At 37.2% G+C, this 22,781-nt stretch overlaps 1 protein-coding gene across 1 annotated transcript; it reads right to left on the bottom strand.

Moving 5' to 3' along the window:
• Window positions 1-1,011: 1,011 nt before the first annotated feature.
• PAI1 (phosphoribosylanthranilate isomerase 1) lies at window positions 1,012-21,989 on the bottom strand. The gene is made up of 4 exons (XM_089996552.1): window positions 21,799-21,989; window positions 3,140-3,504; window positions 2,884-3,050; window positions 1,012-1,391 (listed from the first exon to the last, which is right to left on the bottom strand). Exons 1-4 carry the CDS (start codon window positions 21,839-21,841, stop codon window positions 1,169-1,171), a joined length of 798 nt encoding a protein of 265 aa, XP_089852678.1. The 5' UTR covers window positions 21,842-21,989; the 3' UTR covers window positions 1,012-1,168.
• Window positions 21,990-22,781: the final 792 nt, after the last annotated feature.

The raw sequence follows: 22,781 nt of genomic DNA, 5'->3' as shown, positions 1-22,781 counted from the left end.
AAAGTTTTTTTTGCGCAAAATGACTTTGAGCGTCCATCACGCCGCACGATGAACGCTCAGCATGAGTGACCTCCGTTTGAGCACCTAACAAGTGAGCAGCTACCCATCATATTCCCTAGAATATGACAACCAGAAATATGGGCATTCTTTTTTGCAAATCCAACCATGTAGATGTGTTCAGCATGATAAATTTGCTAGGAATCAATTGTTTGTATTTTCAATGAAATATTTAATTTTTAAATGCTTGAATATTTATAAAGATTATGAGAAATTGAATTTAAAGCCTTACAAAAATCTCATTTATGCATCATAATCTGATGAATAAGAGCTGATCCTTATAAAACCAAGCCTGTAGATTACATCCGTACTGTTAGATTTAAGAGAAAAGAACAATAAATCCATGAAAGTCGCAGTTCACACGGTAGTTATCATATTCTAGTGACTATATACTCATATTCTATACATATAGGACTACTGAAAACTTCTCCAAGGTATTCAAACCCACTTTAGTCAACAAATAGATTGAGAATCCCACTGATGTACCAAATTTTATAGCACAGTCGCAAATCTCGTTCTTGGAAAAATATAGATGAGGAAAATTTTCATTTACATGTTGGAAAAATCAGATTTCTCAAGAAAATGTTGACAAAATACCTGTATACATAAAATATCAAATGTATATAGAATAGATGAATATAAACAAAAACATAAAAATTAGAAAAAAACTGAAAATATCTATCATGTTAATATCCTGATAAGAACATGACATTCTCAAAATAGGTAGTATTTTGAACACATGGCATGTTTTTTCGGTATGATATTGGCCTTTGAAATTATCATGATATCTTCAAAATATCAGTGACATTTGAGATCATGCTTTAGACCACTGTCCCGGATGAGACTTGATTCCGGCAGTCAATTCAGGCAACCAACAAAGTCCCACCGAAAACAATGGTACTTGATGAATTTGAAGCCATAATGCTGCGGGTTGTTGATCTAAAAAAAGTCAGATGTTCTAAAAAAACATTTATTCTCATTATTTTTCTCTATGTAGGCAAGACAGCCATTCTCAAAAGAATTGATTCTCAATCTGCTGTAATAAATTATAGCACCCAAGGACTTCTTCATGCACTATGCAGAAAAACATTCAAGTGTTCGGTTTCTGTATTCAGTTTGCAGACCTTGTGTTGAGCATAAAGGCTGATATTTTTTGGGGATCCTTTGCGATCCCATCTGGTGCACATATACCACTGCTCACATCCACTCCATGAGGTTTGAGAATTTCAATAGCTTGACGAACATTTTTCGGGTTGAGACCTCCTGCCAAAAGCCATCCACTCTTACTTTGAAGGGAAGGCAGTTTAAATCTCATCCAGTCAAATCCTTTGCCACTGCATGCAAATAAAAACAAAATTACTTGTACGTGAAGACATGGCATGGGTTCATGCATGGTAGCATGAATGAATGTGCATTAGCATATAAACCAACATCAGGTACAGATAGTATAACAAGCACACAGACATCAATGAGTAGCCATGCAAGTGTGCATGAACACACTCTAAAAAATTGTCATATAAACAGTTACGCACGCAAACATGCATACACACATAGAAACACAGATTTCTCATAGGGCGGCCATATAAAAAGAATTGGCAAGGAAGCATGAAAGGAACATACCAAACATGACGAAGAATACCTACCTCGTATAACAAAAACATACATGTCAGCATCAAAATAGAATAGTTAAAGTGAAACTCTCTTCTAAAAAGCGTTTAACACTCACAATCCAACAACACTTCCAGATAGACAGACTGACATAATTCTACGAGGACATTTATCAACTTCAGCATCATAGAAAGAAAGATGCCCATAACATACTGGTTAAGAATTAAGATACTGGTAGGTGACAGAATTCTAAATTCTTCAGCTAACAAGTTTTAAAGAGTACAAAGAGCTATAATGGATGGACTGGACATGAATAGACCTAGGTTTGAGTCAGGCTTGCTAAGCCTTTGGTTCTTTGGATCGATGAAAGATTTTTGGCCCCGTCACATTCATGCATTTACGATCCTGTACTTTGCTGGGCTTTGGATTCATCCGGTTCTCTCATTCTTTATTCTTTTGCATCAAGCAAATTCTTAATGCTCTCAAGTAGAGGCAACAAATCTCTGACTCAGCAGGGAACCTCCCATGACGAAAGAAGGGATGAAGGTTTTGTGCATAACATATAAAATACAAAATAGAATTAAGTTTTTTATTGTAGAAGTAAAACAACCTTTCAGTTATTCCTTGTCAACATATCAAACTCAGACACAGATACCAATAAGATGGCATTAGCTGTCAGCTAGGAGAGTCCCGGATGATAGAGAAGACATATAATATTGATAAACAAAATAGTCTATTATGTTAAACCAAAAAAGAATATACAAAGTTTTAGATGATAATAATAATTCCCAGTTACAACACCCAAGCTTTGTGAATGAATCAATATCAACAAAAGAAATGCAACTGCATATCTCTGTTATTTTCTTACACAATCTTAGCAGTATATATATATATATATATATATATATATATATATATATATATATATATATATATATATTCACTATCATAGATGAAAGAGTGCTTCCATTTTAGAAAATCTTCCTTATAAGCATGAATGTAAATGATGCAAGCATGCATGTACTTGCATATTGTGGTGCAGATTTATCACTAAATTTCAAGCTCATGCATGAAAATGAATGTGCATGAATCAGGCACTCAGGGCTGTTACACTTGTATGCTGTATGCATCATTATTACTAATCTTCATTCTCCTGGGCTAAACAAACCCAGAGTAAAAGCTACCGAACATTTCGGAGATCAGAATGGTGTCACAAACCTGCCACCCTGAACACTATCTACCAGAACCCAATCAACTAAAGCAAGAGATTCATCATCTGGAATTCCTGTGCAAAGCTTTCCAGTTTCATCAGCATGCAAAACATACACTATCTGGCGCTGTCGGAGCAAAAAGGGAAGAGCAGCACGAGCACCATCTCCATGGAGCTGCATTCATTCAATTTCTATTCCTGATCATTGGGAATTATAGCATATTGATTATTGAGGGAGGATTAAGTCATTGGACCAAAAATTACCTGCACGAGTTCAATGTCTGATGCATCAGAGAACCTTAATATTGTATCTGCATCCTCATCAACAAATACTCCAACAGGCTCTGCTCCACATTCTCTTGCAGCCTTTGAAATATCCGATGCCACTTGGGGTGATACAGAACGTTTTGAATTGGGCCAAATTATCATCCCTATAAAATTAGCACCTGCTTTTGCAGCAATTTCTGAATCCCTGGCAGAAGTAATGCCACACATCTTAACCAATGGAGAATTAGCATGAAGATTCACTTCACCAGACAACCCAGCAACCTGAGCAACTATTTGCCTGCTTCTCTTTTGCAGACAGACTCTTTCTTTTTTGATAGACTGAAATCTTCTGGTTTGAGATCCTATAAAGGAAACACACTATAACACATCAAAATGCTGTTCAAGACAAGGAAATGAACTATGACACAATGCAAGAAAAATAATTATGCCAAAGAAGCACATTTTATACGTTTGAAATACAACTCAGTCGACACTTATGTAGATTATGTTCTGGAACAGAACACTCATGGACTTTAGTTTGTACTCAAATGTCACAGGTAATTCAAATATATTACTGAAGGAAATTCTTTTGCCAAAGTAAAAAATCAAGAAATGAAATAAAAACAGCACTGATGAATTCCCAATAATCTCTAATTAACAACAATTATAATAGAGAGTGCATCGGAGATATATAAATACCTAATGCAAGCACCGGCCAGAAAACAACATAAGCAAAAGTGTAAATCTAGATGTACCAGAAAGATGAAATAGCTTAGTAAAACAATACAACTACATGCATGATCATCAAACTCTATGAAAGTTAAGAAGCCCTAGTTTGCCAACAAGAACTTGGAGTTACCCTGCAAGAAAAGTTTCTGAACCTAGTGAAGGGAATGACTGCATTGAGCAATTATAGTTACTAAATGCTGGACAAATAGAGTGAATCCAAGCTTAAAACTAGGCACACTACGGGAAAGTGTGGAGCAGAACTGAAACATGACCATCTTGTAAAAAACCCATTGGAACCCTAATAGGCCCTTAGCCTGAAATCGCCTAACACAATTTGAGATTAGGGCTGATTGTAACTCGGATTGAGGAATCAAGCTTTTGATGTTGATCCGAGCTTGATTTGCTGGGATTTGCACTTCAGGTCACCAAAATTGAAGCCGGAGATATGAAACCACGATAGGCGTTCAGATATACTATAGGAGGTGCTGCAATGAGCCGGGAGTAAGCAAACCACTGCAACTAGGCGATCAATGTCTTATGCAAGGTAGATATGAGTTTGATCGAAGATCAGTAGCTCAGAGAATCACTCTCACGTAGAGAGCTCTGGCATTTGTATATTGATGGACTAAGATGGGGGGCGACAAGCTTGACCTTCGCTTGAGTGCTTTACCAGCAAAATCAGCTAGCTCAATCATGAATATTGAGAAAAGCTGATGAGTAGCTAGACTAGACAGCGTCCTTACGAACCAGCTCGATCTGGAATTTCTCAAAGTCAAAAGAAAAAAGACGATAAAAAGAAGGTACAGAAGAAGAAGAGAGACGAGAGAAGGATCTCGAATTTTCAATTCATTTCACGCATGTCCACACTTAACGCCTTTTTGGGCTTTTATACAACAACTCAATTTCCCTTTTTCCCTTAATGCCCTTTATAATTCAATTAAACCCTATGATACCCCAAGCTACTCTATTCAAATCCCTTACAATTTTATTCTCAAATTGTCCTAACTCCAATATGCTTTTAGCTTTATACTTTCACAAACACATTACAATCTAAGTCACACTGACTCGGCTATAAGGTCGACGCACCCGCATCCACACGCCCTGACACAGGTGCGGACACAGGTGCAGCTTCAGACACGGTCAACCAAGTGTCAGACTCGGTCAACGCATCGGGGCCGAGTCCGTCCACATTTTGGACTCGGTCAACTTTGACCGAGTCTATTTTTGTCTATTTTTTAGGGCAAAAGATGTATAAAAACTAAAAAAAATCATTTTTTTATATTTTTTTTCAAAATATATATATTGTGCAGTTGCACAGTCTGTCAGCACAGACTTTAGCAGACTCTGCAACAACACAGTCTTTAGATATATTTTTTTAAAAATATATATACATATATACAGCCGTGTCCCCGTGTCCAAAATTTTTGAAATTGCGTCGCAGCCATGTCGCACCCTCACCCGCACCCATGTGACATAGATAACAATTGCCTTAATTACCCATCATAACCCTAAGCTCACAAAGGACGTTAGACCCTAGCTAACTCTAATGAAATGCCTATGGATTTCTTTGGGTCTTCTTTAGTGCAAGCCATGTTTGGGCTCAAGGCAAACGGCTGAGCACACCCAAGCTTGTGTCTTTGTATAACTAGGTTGCAAGGGTGGTCCTGTTAATGTAAACATACAGGTTTACATATGTATTTTATACATATATAGTTAGGGGTATTTTTGTCTTTTTAGATGTAAATCTGAATCTAATATATTTTTATTTTATTTTATTTTCTAATAATGTAAACACTCTCAAGCCATATGGGCTTTTTGGGAATTAGGATAGAGTCGTTGGGACCCTACCCAATGGCTCCCTAGGAACTCTCTTGTGTATATACAGGGGTCTATGTTAAGATTAATGTAATATATATATACATATATATATATATATTTTGTTAATATATAATATTATAATATATATTATATATATTGTATATAGGAGTCAAATCAAACTAGCTTTGACTTGCTCCCAACGGCTAGAACTCTAGCCGTTGGGAGCTAATCAAACTAGCTTGACTAACTCCCAACGGCTAGAATTCTAGCCATTGGAAGCTCTCTCTCATGCTTTTATGAGAGAGGTCTTCTCCTCTTTATTTCTCTTCTTCTCCCCTTCTCTCCTCCACCTTTCTCTATAAATATAGGTCGGTGTGTGTCTTTATAAAGTGAGAGAGTGATGGGTAGTATTAGGGTTGTGTATTATTTTTCTTTGAGTGCATTGTAATGAGGCTTAAATGTAATTTTATTTTGCATTTCTTTTAATGTCCATTATGAATAAAATTATTTATTTACATTTTGATGTGTTTTTTAATTCTTAAGTTTGTTATTTAAATATATAATGTTTTGAGTCTTAAAGATAATCATAGAGTGCATTAGAATCCGCACCATTTCGTGACATGGTATCTGAGCAAGACATCGGTCTTTGAAAGGATTCGTATTAATAAATGAAATGGATTCAAAGATTTCGCATTCTGGTATATATCTTTGGCTTATTGTTTTTTTTATGTATGGTAAGTTTTAAAAAAGGAGTTATGTTAAAAATAAATATTTTTGTGAAGTATGTGAAAATTGTGGTGTTTTGATGTCTTAGATTATGGATATATGTAGTGAAAAACTACATTTTGTGTATGCTTTTACACTCATTTCATTTGATCAAACATATTTTTTTTATATATTGTGCCTTATTGTGTATCCGCTTGTGGGATTTGTGATTGTGTTTTCTTAGAACACCTCTTTTTTATTCCCTTTGTGAGTATTGTGAGTGTGTTCCTTAGAGAACACCTTTGTAGTTATCTACTCAAGTTGAATATGTGGCTTCTTATAATATTATGTGTTTTGCAAAATACTAAAATTTATATTTCTTAACATATGTATGGACTATCTTTGAAATTTTTTTAATATATTATGATGTGATCAAGCATAATCTTTTATCGTGTTGAAGCCTTTTTTTAATATGTTATTTCATATATAATAGAGCAATATTGCTCTATTAAGTAAAGATTATTTTCAAATGACACGTGTTGGATTAAGATTTTCTTTTTGGTATATGCCTTAATTATTGAAAGGCATAAGCATGACTTGTTATCATATAAAAAAAATGTGTTGATCTTTTGTGATTTCTCTCTTGCGTATTGATATTCTACGTTATGCTTATTGAAAAATGTTACATTATAAGAAAAATCTCTTGTTTAGTGTGATCATATATATGTGGATATATGTGGATCTATATAGCTCTTTGAGAATCTCCATTTGATTGTCTTCAATTGCTTCATAATAGACTTATAATTTAGCACTAACTTCTTAGTCATATGTGTTCTTGTCTCTTCAATGAGATTTATTAATCATTTGTATCTGATGTGCTTAGTGCACTTGGTTCTTATTGGTGGATTTATGATCTTTTGAAAGATTCTCAAACTTCATAATTCCACCACCTCTATGAAGAGTGTTTATATTGAGCATGACTCGTTATTTGCTTATTCAAGATTGTGAAAATTGTCATGAGACATCTTGTATTGCATCCATTGACATATTGTTGTGCATATGATTGTACTAATTTTTATATTAAAGTTTTTACCTAACCTTTTTCGGATTTGATTTGAAACTTGTCTTTTCAAATCGGATATTTGATATGAACTCATCTATTTGAAAATTGAATTATGTAAGTATGTAGCGCCTTTTATGGCATTTTGATTTGTCCATCACAAAATTTTATATGATGCATCATCTCTCTTGGCCTTGTTGTTGGGTTAGGGTTAGCCGTTGAGGTGAGTTGTGTGTGCACCTCATGACATCTTATTAAGCTATATTTTCAAAGGCTACGAGTGATGTGTTGTCACTTGTCTTTGGTCTGATTGATGGTTGATTGACCTCTGAACTCATTAATGTTAGTATTCCTAATTAGCCGTTGAGGTGAGTTATGTGTGTACATCAAATCATCTTATCAATCTGCAATTATCAAAGTTTATGTGTGTCGTGTTTGACACTAGTCTTGGATCCGATTGATAGTTGATTGGTCTCTGAATCCATATACGCCTTTGTTGATTCAAAGATGTTTGTTGGGGTGAGTTGTATGCACCTCATTTTATATCAATTTAGATTTTCAACTTATGTTTTGGCTCTAACTGACAGTTGTTTAATCTATGGATTTGAGTGTGGTGTTTCATTCATTTGTGGCCATTATTATTATGGATGCTTATAACTCTATTTATCTGTGATGGCTATCTTTTTTGAAACCATGGTGTTTCGAAAGATTGTTAAAATTTATATTCTTATTGATGACATTAGTATGTTTCCGTTACAAGTCTTCTTACCTCGGGTGTTTTCTCCTTTTTATGTCTCTTATCTAAGTATCATTATATGTCGACAAAAAATGTTTGTTCACACCTTCGTGTGTTTTTAGCCCTTTGTTGGCATTAAGATTATACTCTTCATCTAGCATTATATGTAGAGAAGAGATTTATTCAAACTTTCGTGTGTGTTTTTAGCCCATTGTTGCCATTATACTCTTGATCTAGTCACTGATACACTTGATATTTTAATGTTATTATATGTAGACAAGAGATGTTTATTCACACCTTCGTGTGTATTTTTAGCTCATTTTTTGCATTATACTCTTGATCTAGTTGTTGATACACTTGATTTTTTTAGTGTTATTATATGTAGACAATAGATGTTTATTCACACCTTCGTGTGTAATTTTAACCCTTTGTTGGCATTATGCTAAGGGTGGCAATCGGGTCGGGTCGGGTCGACGGGTTGGCGGGTCAGGTTGGTGGGTCAGAATACCTCAAACCTGAACACGACCCGTTTATTAAACGGGTCGGATGTGGCAAACACGAACACAACCCGTTTAATAAACGTGTAACCCGACCCGACATGGTTAACCCGTTTAATAAACGGGTCAGGTCAACACGACCCGATTACATGACACGACGACCCGTTTATTAAACGGGTCGACCCGATAACATAGACCCTAAACACGACGACCCGTTTATCTCAATGGATTCCAACCTTTAGAACCCTAAAGCCGCCTTTTCTCCTTTTTTTTTTTTGCTTTTCCTTTTCTTTCTTTTTGCTTTTCCTTTCTTTCTCACCCTCTTTCGTAAATCCCTTTTACGAATGGGTAAAAAACCAAAAGAAGAAGTGGGGTGGCTGCCGTCACCTTCATCACGGGTTCTGACTGTAATGAAAAGAGGCGGAAGCACCAATAGAGCAAGTGTCACTCTTTAAGAGTGACCACTAGAGCCAAGAACACAAACACCGAATGTGCACACACAAAAACTCTCAAATATGGAAATGACTTAAAGTCATAAGTTGGATATTATTGAAGAAAGGAAGAGAGGGGTATAAAACCCATACATAAGAAGGAGAACACCTCCTCTATTTATAGAGGAGGGAGGCACTAAAGAAGAGACTACAAGGGGGCTCCCTTGTAGTCGTTGGGAGCTCCAACGATCAGAAATCTGACCGTTGGGGCCCCAACGACTACAAGAGTGGGGCCCCTTGTGGTCATCCTAAAGAAAGAAAATAAAAAAACAAAAAAGGAAAAAGTAAAAAAGAAAAGATAAAAAAGAAAAATAAAAAAGTACATTGACTGAATTACAAGAATACCCCTATCGGGTATTTCAATAGAATAGAATATGTATATATATACATATATGTATATATATACTTATATATATATACAGATGTATATATATATAAGTATATGTATATATATATATATATATATTTTTTTTTAACACGCCCCCTCAAACTTTACGGGGAGAAGACCGAAAGTTTGCTAAGGAGAAACATGAATCGTGGAGTTGGGAGCGCCTTGGTGAAGAAGTCAGCTAGTTGATGCTCTGAAGTAACATATGGTAATGAGATAGTCCCTCTGAGGTATTCGTCTCGAACATAATGGCAGTTCATTTCAATATGCTTGGTCCGCTCATGAAAGGTGTGATTACTAGCAATGTAAATCGCACTTTTGTTGTCACAGCAGAGCTTGGTGGGAGTGGAAATGGGGACGCCCATGTCAGCAAGGAGACTTCTGAGCCATACGATTTCCATAGTTGTCATTGCCATGGCCCGATATTCAGCTTCAGTGGATGATAGTGAAACCTTCTGCTGCTTCTTGCATCTCCACGAAATGAGCGATTCACCTAAAAAAATACAAAGACCCGTTATTGAGATACGATCATTGGGATTTCCTCCCCAGTCAGCATCAGTAAAAGCAATTAAGTCAAGAGAGGAGGAAGAGGATAAGAAGAGTCCCTTTGATATAGTATTTTTGATATATCTGACAATTCTCAATACGGCTGCCATATGAACCGAAGTAGGTGCATGCTGAAACTGGCTTACTGCATGAACCGCATGAGCTATGTATGGACGTGTGATGGATAAATAGGTGAGAGATCCGATTAATTGACGGTAGGGGGTTGGATCCTCAAGAAGAACACCATCTTCAAGTCTTAGTTTTGCATTAATGACTTTGGGAGTCTCAACTTTCTTTTCATCAGATATTCCTGATTTGGCACAAATTTCTGCAACTAGTTTCATTTGAGATAAGATGTATCCTCGCGGGGAATAAGTCACTTCAATCCCTAAAAATATCTCAAATAACCAAGGTCAGACATATCAAAAGCTTCTTTTAACATGGACTTTACATCATTTACTCCCTTTTTGTCATTCCCAGTAATGATCATATCATCAACATACAGCAGAAGCATAATAATAGAGTCACCTGTCCTTTTAACAAAAAGAGCAGTGTCAGTATAACAAGAAGAAAATCCTAAATTTATTAATACGTTACTAAATCTATCATACCAAGCTTTAGGTGCTTGCTTAAGACCATATAAAGCCTTTTTTAATTTCAAAATTTTTCCATTTAAATCCATACCTGGAGGCGGTTCCATATACACTTCTTCATTTAAATTACCATTCAAAAAGGCATTTTTGACATCAAGTTGAAAGATTGGCCATTTTTTAACTGCGGCTATAGCAACAAGGGATCGAACACTAGTCATTCGAGCAACGGGGGCAAAGGTTTCATCATAATCTACCCCATACTCTTGGGCATATCCCTTGGCTACCAACCTAGCCTTATATCTTTCCAATGAACCATCACTCTTAGTTTTTACTTTAAAAACCCATCTACATCCAATGGGTTTCTTGCCATTGGGAGGATCAATGATTTCCCAAGTTTGTGCCTTTTTAAGAGCATTAAGTTCAAGTTGCATAGCTTCATTCCAATGAGCATATTGCTTAGCATCATTGTAATGAGATGGTTCATGAAAAGAGTGAAGAGCAAGTAGGCATGCTCGAAAGTTAGGCGAAAAAGAATCATAAGAAACAAATCTATTTGGTATTTTGGAAATCCGATTTGATCTTCTTTGAGAAGTCTCTTCGATGGACTCATTTTGGGAAAAATTTTCAAGGGCACAAGGAGGATTCCTTTCATTCCTTCTAGAGTAGACTTGAATTTGTCTTGAAACATTTTCTTCTAAGTTTTGATCATCGCTTGGATGTTCAACAAGATCTTAACTAAGGGATTCATTAGGATCAATATGATCATCTATGATGTTTTCTTTAGGCAATAAGTCAAATAAGAATGAATAATCAATATTTTCATTCGGTTGGTGCGAAAAACCACTTTCCTCTTCAAGGAATGTGACATCTTTAGAGATATAAAGCTTGTTTTTAAGTATGTCAAAACATCGATACCCTTTTTGTTTTTCGCCATATCCTAAAAAAATACATTCAATAGCCCTAGGGGAAAGTTTATCATTCTTGTGAGTTAAAACAAAACATTTACATCCAAAAATTCTTAGTCTTTTATAATCGGGAGACATATTGTAAAGTTTTTCAAATGGAGAAAGATTTTTCAAAGAGGACGAAGGAGTTCTATTGATAAGATATGTAGAGGTTAGAACCGCTTCGGCCCAAAAGGATTTTGGAATGTTTCTTGAGATTAATAACGTTCTTGTAGTCTCTATTATGTGCCTATGTTTTCTTTCAACAAGTCTGTTTTGTTGCGGAGTGTTGGGGCAAGAACGTTGGTGGAAAATTCCATTTTCTTTCAAATAGTTTTGAAAATCATTGGACATATATTCGCCTCCCGAATCGGATCTAAGAATAGATAGATTTCCCAAAAATTGGTTTTTGACCATTGCATGAAATTCTTTAAAGAAAGAGAAAACTTCGGATTTGCGACTTAGGAAGTAAATCCACGTGAATCGAGTGAAATCATCAATAAATACTACATAATACGAAAAACCTCCTTTAGACAAAATAGGGGAAGGTCCCCACACATCGGAATGAATAAGTTCAAATGGCCGAGTGGTAAAGTAACTTCTTTGTGGAAATGGAATAGCTTTAGATTTCCCAAAAATGCAATCTTTACAAGTCATGTGATTGTCTTTACAAGTATTGTTCAAAAACGGAAAAAGAGACATTTTTACAAAATTTGGATGGTCAAGTCTCTCATGCCATATTCCAATACTTTTGTCTTTTACAAGATTGCACGATGGCTTAGATGGAAGAGTCAAAAAATCCATAAAGTAGAGGTCACCCCTTCTATGGCCTTGCCCAATCAGCTTCCCTGACTGGAGATCCTGCACGGTGCAATCCTTAGGTGAGAAAGAGACTTGGCATCCATGATCGGTGATTTGAGATACGGAAAAAAGATTTAAATTTATTTTAGGAACGATTCTTACTTTGGGAACAAAAAAGTTTTTAAAATCAAGTGATCCAATACTTTCAATTTTTAGTGATGTACCATCGGCCGTTGACACACAAGAAGATATAGGTTCGGAAAAAATATTTGAAAGAGAATTTTTATGAGATGTCATATGAAAATAAGCATCGGAGTCTAGTATCCACATACCTGGAGGAGATGAAGAGTAGGCAATGGCGGCCCCGGATGTTGAAGGAGAAGTCTTGAGAAGATGTTGGAGAACTTCGGAGATGTGATTTAGAGTTTCTTTGATATCTCCTTCTTTGGTACTATCTTTCTTCTTCGGAGAAGTTTCCCCAACCGCGGCAACCTTTCCTTTGAGTTTTGGACAAGCTGGTCTAATGTGACCCGGTTCATTACAATAATGGCATATTATTCCCCTTCTAGGCCCATTATTATTTTTGTTAAAATTGGGAGGTCTATACGCTTTAACATTTGATCCGGGCCTAGTAACGGCCAAAACTTCATCACTCTTGATGCTTAAGCCAAGTCGAGTTTCTTCTTGACATATCTCGGCGAGGGCATCTTCAATAGGTAAGGCTTTGCTTCTATGAAGAAGAGATGCCCTTACTTGTTCAAACTCCGGGCGAAGACCACGAAGAAATTGAAAGAAATGTTCTTTTTCAATTTGTTCCCTCCTTAATTCAATATCTTCCGAAGCCACCCACTTATGCTCAAGAAGAGCAAGTTCATCCCAAAGGGGAGTTAAAGAGCTAAAATAGTCCCGGACACTCATGTCCATTTGTTTGGTGGAACGGATTTTTTCTTGACAAAAAAACTGTCGAGCAAGATCCTTTTGGGTATACATACCCTTAAGGAAAAACCAAGCCTCATTGGCCCTTCTAAATTTGGCTATATTAGCACAATTTTTAAGGTCAACATTGTTCATAAACCATGCCAAGATTTTGGCATGGTTACTTTCCCAATCTTCAATTTTGGATTGATGATCATTAATAGCTTTGATGTGCGCATCGCCATCTAAAGCCTTTTCAACTTCATTTTCGATCTTGGTGAGAACAAGAGAGGGTTCGGGAGTAGTTCCCATAACAAAACCCCAAAGTTTCTTACCTCTAAGATGATTTTCCATAGCGGAGGCCCACATGAGATAGTTGGACCCATTTAGCTTAAAAGAAAGCTCCACTTTAGAGTCACGTTCCATCGGCACCAACAAGTCCTTCCTTTCTTCAAAAAAAGAATGAGTCACACGTTGCAAAGAAAAGGCCAATCACCAACCGAGCTTTGATACCATGTAATGAAAAGAGGCGGAAGCACCAATAGAGCAAGTGTCACTCTTTAAGAGTGACCACTAGAGCCAAGAACACAAACACCGAATGTGCACACACAAAAACTCTCAAATATGGAAATGACTTAAAGTCATAAGTTGGATATTATTGAAGAAAGGAAGAGAGGGGTATAAAACCCATACATAAGAAGGAGAACACCTCCTCTATTTATAGAGGAGGGAGGCACTAAAGAAGAGACTACAAGGGGGCTCCCTTGTATTCGTTGGGAGCTCCAACGGTCAGAAATTTGACCGTTGGGGCCCCAACGACTACAAGAGTGGGGCCCCTTGTGGTCATCCTAAAGAAAGAAAATAAAAAAACAAAAAAGGAAAAAGTAAAAAAGGAAAAAAGAAAAATAAAAAAGTACATTGACTGAATTACAAGAATACCCCTATCGGGTATTTCAATAGAATAGAATATGTATATATATACATATATGTATATATATACTTATATATATACGGATGTATATATATATAAGTATATGTATTTTAACACTGACAGGCCCGCCCGTCCGGTGGAGGGGATTCCACCACCGGCTGCCTCTGCCGCTCCCACCTTCGAAAACCACCACCATCGCCCCTGAAGCCGCCTCCATTGATGCCGACAACAACTATCCCATAGAGACCTTGACTCTGGTATTGATGCTTGCGCGCTCCAGCGAAAACCTCTATAGAAGTAGAATGTTGGGTTTTGTGATCGTCCACCACCTCCTTCTCATTGGTGATGCAATAGCAAGCCAACGATCTTCTGGTTGAGGAAGCGCCTCAGCTCCTTTTCAAATGGGACGGTCCCCAGTACGATGTCGAGGCAGAGCAACAGCCACATCAGCTCCTCGTTCAGGCGGAGCTGCTCTCTCGGCTGGCTCTGAACCCTGTCCACCGTCTCCTGCGTTTGGAACTTTGGAGCTCGCTCTCGAGCCGATCCGCCTCCCTCTTCACCTTGCCCACAGCCCACACCAGGGTTCGTGTAAACGGGTTGACTCGCCCGCCTAACCCGTTTATTAAACGGGTTGGCGGGTTGGCATACCCCTAACACGAACCCGACCCGTTTAATAAATGGGTTAGGCGGGTCGACCCGTTTACGACATGAACCCGTTTAAGCCAAACCCGAACCCAGCTAAGAAGCGGGTTGGCGGGTTGTGTCAGATTTTGCCACCCCTACATTATGCTCTTGTTCTAGTCGTTGATATTAGAATATGGAATATGGATTGGATATGGATCCGATAACCTTGTAAAAGATTATTGTAACCCTATTAAGAATAATGAAGCATTATTGCAGCCATCAGGTTAACAGGGGCTGCCGATTTCTGAAACCTCTCTCCTTTCCCTTTACTTTTTCTCATACTTTCAACAGATCACGTCAGTTCATAAGGAAATTTATCATGGTATCAGAGCAGGATTAATCATGTGCGTGAAGAATATATGAAAACTCGTGCCTGGTCAGCGTGAACAGCAGATCCCTTTTCAGCGTGAACAGTTTCCCAGATCACCTGCCTGGTCAGCGTGAACAGTTTTTGACAGATCTGAAAACTCGCAGATCTGAAATCTGAAATCTATTATCCCACAGAGCCTTTTTCAGTGTGAAAGTTGGTAGGTCACGTGATCTTAACTCATCCTTCTTTTCTTTCTGTTATTTATGTTTCTTTAAGTGTCAATCTGTCGTAGATCTGAAAGTTTCCCAGATCTATTTATTTTCTTCTATTATCTTGCAGATCTGAAATCCCTTCATATTTGCTATGTCGTAGTTCTGAAATACTTTCAGATTTATTATCGTCTCTCTCTCTGTCGCAAATCTGAAAGCTGGGACAGATCTGCTATCAGTCCTTTCTTCTATTCCTGGTGATCATTGTCTAATTCGAGTTTCTTCTATTCCTCGCAGATCTGAAATCCCTTCAGATCTGCTATTCTATCTTTGTCACAACCTTTAGTGATCATTTTGTTTGTCGCAGATCTGAAAATATTTTCAGATCTGCTATCAGCCCTTTCAGCCCTCAAATATGTCTGTCACGCCTACTTATTTTCATTTATCTTAATTCTTTGTCAGTCCTTTATTTTCTGTCCCAGCCACCAGTTTCTTTCCGCTGTCAAACAGTCTATCAATGGATTCTTCAGGTAATTCGGGTCTCTCTTCCAGTTTCCTGGGGCAGTTAGTTTCAGAAAAGTTAACTACCAACAACTATTTGACTTGGAAAAGGCAGATTTCCCCTTTTATTTGGAGTCAAAATCTTTCAGGCCACTTGGATGGATCGACTCCAATGCCTCCAGAATTTATCACAACCGAAGCCAAAGAGGATGGAGGATTGCCGAATATTATTCTCGCAACCCTGCATTTGTTACTTGGATGAAGCGTGATCAGGCACTCGTCGCATACATCACTTCCACATTGTCACAAGAAGTCTTGATTTTCATTCCTGATGATTGCACATCTAAGGTTTTGTGGGATGCTTTAGCTCAGACCTACTCTCAGATATCAGAGGCTAAAGTGTTGTTTCTTAAACGCGAATTTCAGATGTTAAAAAAGGGTGCAATGAGCATTATTGAATTCTTAAATCAAGTCAAAAGCATCATTTATGAGCTAAATGATATGATGGAGAATTAAGGCAATTGTAATGGGTATGTGAAAGTATAAAGCTAAAAGCATGTTGGGGTTGAGACAATTTGGAATAAAATGCATTATAAGGGATTTGGATAGGGTAGCTTGAGGTATCATAGGGTTTAATTAAATTATAAAAGGCATTAGTAGGGAAAGGGAAATTGAGTTGTATAAAAGCCCAAAAAGATGCCAAGTGTGGGCATATGTGAAATGAATTGAAAATTCGAGAACCCTCTCTTGTCTCTCGTAAATCTCGTCTCTTCTTATTCGTCTTTTCTACCTTCTTTTTATCATCTTCTTCCTTTCAACCTTGGAAATTTTCATATCAAGTTGGTCTGTGAGGACGCTCTCTGGACTAGCTACCCATTGGCTTTTCTCAATCTTCATGATTGAGCTAGCTGATTGTGTTGCCGAAGCACTAAAGCGAGGATCGAGCTTTTTGACGCCTATCTTAGTCCACTGATCTACAAACGTTGGATCTCTCTACGCGGGAGCAATTCTCTGAGTTTCTGATCTTCGATAAAGCTCATAATCTACCTTGCATACGATGATCGTCTAGTTGCAGTGGTTTGCCCACTCCCGGCTCGGCACAACACCTCCTACGATATCTTCGATTATCGATTGTGGTTTCAAATCTCCAGTAATTCTGATGACATGAAGTGCAAATCAAAGCTCGAATCAACATCAGAGGCTTGATTCTTCAATCCGAGTTAGAATCAGCCCTAATCTCAAACTGTGTTAGGCGATTTTAATTTAGAGGCCTATCAGACCCACCGCCTCGCTCTACTTGCATGGGGGTGGATCAAATGTTGATAAAGACAGACGTGAGGCCTAAAAGCATTTAAGGCTATGAGTAACTTACATGAATGGCCCAGCTTTTCAAACTCAGGTCCTATGTCACACAGACACATCATAGGACCTTGCGGCATGGGTACGTGTTGGTTCATATCGGGTCGAACCCTAACCCAACCCATATATATATATATATATATATATATATATATATATATATATATATAACCTTGGGTGAAAGGCAAGGAGGAAGAAGAAGAAGAAGAAGAAAGAGGAAGAGGAGGAGGAGAAGAAGAAAAAAAGAAAGAGGAAGAGGAGGAGAAGGAAGAAGAAGACGAAAGAGGAAGAGGAAGATGAGGAAGAAAAAGAAGCAGAAGAGAGAGAGAGAGAGCAAATCAGGGTTATTCCTCAACCTTCTTCTCCTCTTCTTCTTCCAATCTGCCTGAGAGAGAGAGAGAGAGCTTTCATGCCCTCTCGGCCCAAACCCACATATGACCTACCTTTTTAATAAAAAAATTCATTCCCCCTCCTTTTCAAAAATTACAGTCAACCCCTTACAAACTTTTTTAAATAGAGGGGAGGACTTCTAAAATGAAATTAAATGTTTATATTGTTGAGAAAGACTAAACAGCCTACAAGAACTATGATATAACCCCACCACAACTCCACCAATCCACCTCCCCACCTCTCTTTGCCACCCACCCACACTGCAGGCAAAAGCAGTTTTTTGCATAGTTCTCCTGCATGAGTACACTAGCATAGAGATTCACAAAGTTTATATTCTAGGGCCTAGCCACCTCTGACCTGCATATTGTCTTGCAATATCACTTTTCTTATTGACTTCGTCCAAGACTGTTAGTGCAGAAAGAAGTCAAAACATGTTGTTCAGACTGTTCACTTGTCTCACGCATATTTGTTTGACAAACTTGAACACCCATAAAATGGGGAAAATGCTCAATACTTTTGCAATTTAAAGTATCAAGAAAGAAGCTGTCAACATGGCATATTAAATGTAAAAGAGAGACACAAACATCATCAATGTTCAAGCCTGCAAGTAAACCTTAAGGCAGGATCAGATTTACATTAAAACATGATAATATATTGATGCAGTGCACTAGAGGATGATAAAGCAATGATCACTAAGCATGAGATACATACTTTAACATACTGACAAGCTTTATGTTCTTCAAATGTAATGCATATTTTAGCATACTGATGAGCTTTGCTGTCATCCTCAAACTATATATATATATATATATATATATAGGTAAATATTGGCTACTAATGAAGGTACGGAACTAATGAGCTAGAAATCATAGGTGCAAGTTGTATTGACTCAATCTAACCACATAGATGTGTTCATGCTTTTCTGATGTAAAAATGTGATCTTTTGAGTTATGAATTTTTGGCACATCGTGGGCCATTGATTTTTGGACCCCTTTAAAAACCTAATTACTTGTCATAATCACATGATTCAAAACATGTTTCCTATTAAACAAACCATGTAGATCACATTCATAACATTTGATCTACAAAAAATTAGAAATTTTTGAATTTTTGAAGAAAAGAGCGATTTCTACTCATTAGTTTCTTACCTTCATTAGTAGCCAATATTAACCTTATATATATAGCCATGTCCCGTACCTTCAAATTTTGAAATTGCCAAGTCGTACCCTCTGTACCCATGTGACATAGCTCAGGTCCAATAAGGTTCAGGCTTAGGCCCAGTTCGTATATAAACAGGTTGTTTTGTAGCTTGAATGCAAGTCAAAAATAATGTTGGCGTGGTCCCAGCCTGGCCTGTTTACATCTATAGTCATGCAAGGCTTTGGTGATTGTCCTGTAAGAACCATGGGCAGGACTTGCATGTTTTAAAGCTTGATGAGACATTAGTTGGGCTTCGGCTATGTGGGACCGGCCCACAGCCCAACCTCTCTGATGTTCACATCTAAGTTCAACACATCATATTAAATGAACTATAAAGAAGAAACTATATAGAGAACAAAGCTTGTAGCTCTTTAGTCTCTACTGTTACTATATGAGAATTATGAAAAGAGACTTGTTCATCAAGCAGTTTGCCTATGAAACTCACCCAAATTGACATAAGAAGATAGAATCAAGGGTGATTAAGTCATAATAACAGAATACCTAAGTGCAAGCCACTCGATCATAATCATCACCATTCAGAAAAGGGAATTGGTGGAGGATTAAACTCGACAACAAAAATGACTGTCCACAATTGGAGATAGATTAATTGGTTGAGGTCCTTGAGGTATCTGAGGTTGGTTACCCTATATTTGATGGTAATGTGAACTGAATTATAGACAACACTATGCTCGTGTTGTAGGTATGTTGAACCCCAGAAAAAAAATAGCATCTTTGTTTTTGTAACAAATATTTATCAGGAAAACAAACTGATAACAAGGGCTAAAAAAATGACATCTTTCATACAAAAGGGGGGGCCATGTAATCTCTTAGCACATTACTTCTCAATATTCGAGAGAAAGTTGACAATGTGGACCTGGAGATTTGTCTTTGAATGTTGTAACTTGTAAGTCTATTAGAGTATCATGACAATATTGTTTTGAACTCACAAAAAGCATGTATTTTGACTGAGTGGGTGATGCAACCTGACCAATGAATATTGGTAAAAGATAAGTGGCACAAACATGGAGCACTTGAGCGATTACTTTCATGATTGACACTAGTTTATCATACATCAAGTTTTGTAAAATGGGCTAAAGCTTTACTTTTGGATTGTAAATGTTCCCCTGTTTTTTTATTTTAAAGCAATTTGGTGCTTTATTATCTAGATATGTGGTTGGGAATCAGTCTAAGGCTTTCTTGAAACACAAATAAGAAGTTCCTGTTTTTTTAGGACTCCAAGATGAATAAATGCACTGTAAATAGTTACAGAAAGCTAGATAGGTGAATCAATGAATTAATTAATGAAACTGTAAGAACTATATTTGATACCCTACCTACTTGATTTTCAATTTTCCATGTTCTCATCATATTAACATTTATTTAAATATGTGCACCAACTCAAAACCAACACTGTTTTCTGAAAAACAGATTCACTGAGTTAGATGTGGATTTTAAATAAAGGGAATCATATTTTACCATTGTCACTTTTTAAGAACAAGTTTGGTGGCAAAACCTCACGCGAGAGAAAAACTTTGCATGGAATACTAAGAACAAGGAGGCAATAGAATGCCATTATGCTACAAACAAAGGGAAATTACCTGCAATTGTAAATAGAGAATGAAAGTTTTTTTTTTTTGGGTGGGGGGGGGACTTACTTGCAATGAGGACACTAGGTGACAAGTGATAAGTAACTGTGGACCTGATAACTCAAACACCAAGGTGCGTCCCTCCCAGACCTCTCATACCAAGGAAAGATCTTCCTGGTACACTTTAATTCATTTAAATTGGTTGAGAATAAGAAAGGTGAATCCCAATTTTATTGAATGAGGTTTAATCCTATTCATGGGGATTCTATGACATATCATATTCACAGGAACATGCTGCAACTTAATTGACAAATCAAGCTGTAAAACTTCTTAACTCAAGAAAAAAGGAGGCAGCCCCAAGAAGGTTAAGTTCTCCCTGAATGGATCTCAAAAGAGGAGAGCAACATATTTCAATAACAACCAAGCACTGTCAAAGAGCACACACTTTATCATCAATTGATAATCTAACAGGACAAATGAAAAAGCTCTATCCTACAGCTAAAAGATCGGTGTCCATGACTGCATCAATTCAATAGAAGCATACGAGATAAAAGTGTTAAAGGTGCATCTACAAGATCTCTAACCAAGGTTTTCTGATCAATTAGAAGATGAAAAAAACTCTAAGAATGTCCCATGCTTCACCAACACATAAGGAAGCAAATTCTCATCAATTAAATATTCCAAAACTGGATGAGATGTTCTTTCTTGAGTTTGAATTGTTCATTGAGTTATGTCATAATATAGTTCCATTAAATTCATCTAAAGAAGCACATCTAACTCATGTTAAAGCTCCCCACACACACACAAACACAAATGCAAAGCTTAAGCAATCAACCAAATTCTTCCTGAATGGATGGAAGGGAGGGCGGTCATCGTCGCTCAAGAAATGCAGTCAAAGAACCAATCAAGAAACAAATAAATACACAGAAATAACCAAAAGGACCAATAAAAAAAACAAAAAAGAATCACCATTGACAAATAAATTACAGTGGAGTTTCTGAAATACATGGAACAAGTTTATGAAATCTCTCTGAGATTACCCTAGAATGGTGAAATGTAAAAACCACCAATTGCAAAAAAATGTTCGAAAAATCATCATCTTCCTAAAATAAATTCATCAAGGAAAAACTTGCACCAAAAGGAGGAGGAAAAAAGGAAAAAGGAACAAAAAAGATGTATTATATGACTATGAAAGCGAAAGCCAAGAATCCACACGAGCAACAACTACACATCAAAAAGAGAGATAGAGATAGAGAGCGTCACCGGATTGGATAAAGGGAGAGAGGGATACGGAGAGAACCGCCATCGAAACGACCAGGAGACCACCGATTTGCGGCTCTAGAGAAACGACACGAGAAACCTTCTTAGTTTCAGAAGAGTGCTTCCCATTTTCCCAAAATTGTATGGAGCGCCACCGAATTGCCCAAGTACGCGCCCCTGGTAAACCTTCATATGCAAACTCGTTTCTTTTCCAAAAACTTATGTTAAATACGATTTTGGCGAATCAAACATATCTGTTTTTTAAATTACGTTAGGTGTCATGTAAACATGGGTTGGGTCGGTTCAGACCCACACTCAAAATATCCATTTTTTTCGTAGTTGAACCCGACCTCCAAGAACATAGAGTAGCATCAGAGACGGGATTTTCTTGATCTCACCATAAATTAAAATTTTGTTTTTTCTTGAGAAAAAACTCAACGAAGTAGACATGCATGCACACGAACCAGAATGCTAGGCCATTTACTTACGGTCACACACATACACATGAGTCATGGGCTAGGCCATTTACTTACGGTCCAAAATGCTATCCATGCACCTATGAAAGAGTCAGGGTACCATGCATGTATCTACTAGACATCCATCCACATGAACCGACCACACATGCACATGAATCATGGGGTAGGTCATTCCAATGAACCCGAGAAGGAAGGCAAAAAGAAATGGAAGAAAATGTCATGCGTACCCATGTGGATCTTGAACTTTTAAAAGCTAAAAATAAAGGTTTTTCACACAAAAAAAAATAAATGAATTTAAAATTTAGATTCGGATTTGGGAAGAGTGTGAGGACCGTTCTTTAAGATCTCGCATCTTTTCTCTTCTGTTGAGTAAAAATTAGTCGGATCAAGCACTTTCGATCGGTGTTATTAGGGCATTGGCATTGTGAAAAGACATACCTCCAACACAAATCCTAAGAAAAAGCGGGTTTGGTGGTAAGAACCATCAAAATTTGAAAGAAATGAAAATTA

This window comes from Nuphar pumila, chromosome 2 (assembly GCF_984573655.1).
Source record: "Nuphar pumila chromosome 2, dmNupPumi1.hap1.1, whole genome shotgun sequence".
Classification (NCBI taxonomy): domain Eukaryota; kingdom Viridiplantae; phylum Streptophyta; class Magnoliopsida; order Nymphaeales; family Nymphaeaceae; genus Nuphar; species Nuphar pumila.
Note: the sequence above shows the minus strand (reverse complement) of the source record. Positions and strands in the feature narration are given on the sequence as shown.

What these genes read in the sequence shown, in the direction of transcription:
- PAI1 (XM_089996552.1), bottom strand. Translation starts at nt 21,841, where the DNA reads ATGGCGGTTCTCTCCGTATCCCTCTCTCCCTTTATCCAATCCG. An exon ending in CAGACATTGAACTCGTGCAG is followed by an intron (nt 3,051 to 3,139) that starts GTAATTTTTGGT and finishes GAATGAATGCAG; the next exon opens with CTCCATGGAGATGGTGCTCG. An exon ending in GATAGTGTTCAGGGTGGCAG is followed by an intron (nt 1,392 to 2,883) that starts GTTTGTGACACC and finishes ATTTGCATGCAG; the next exon opens with TGGCAAAGGATTTGACTGGA.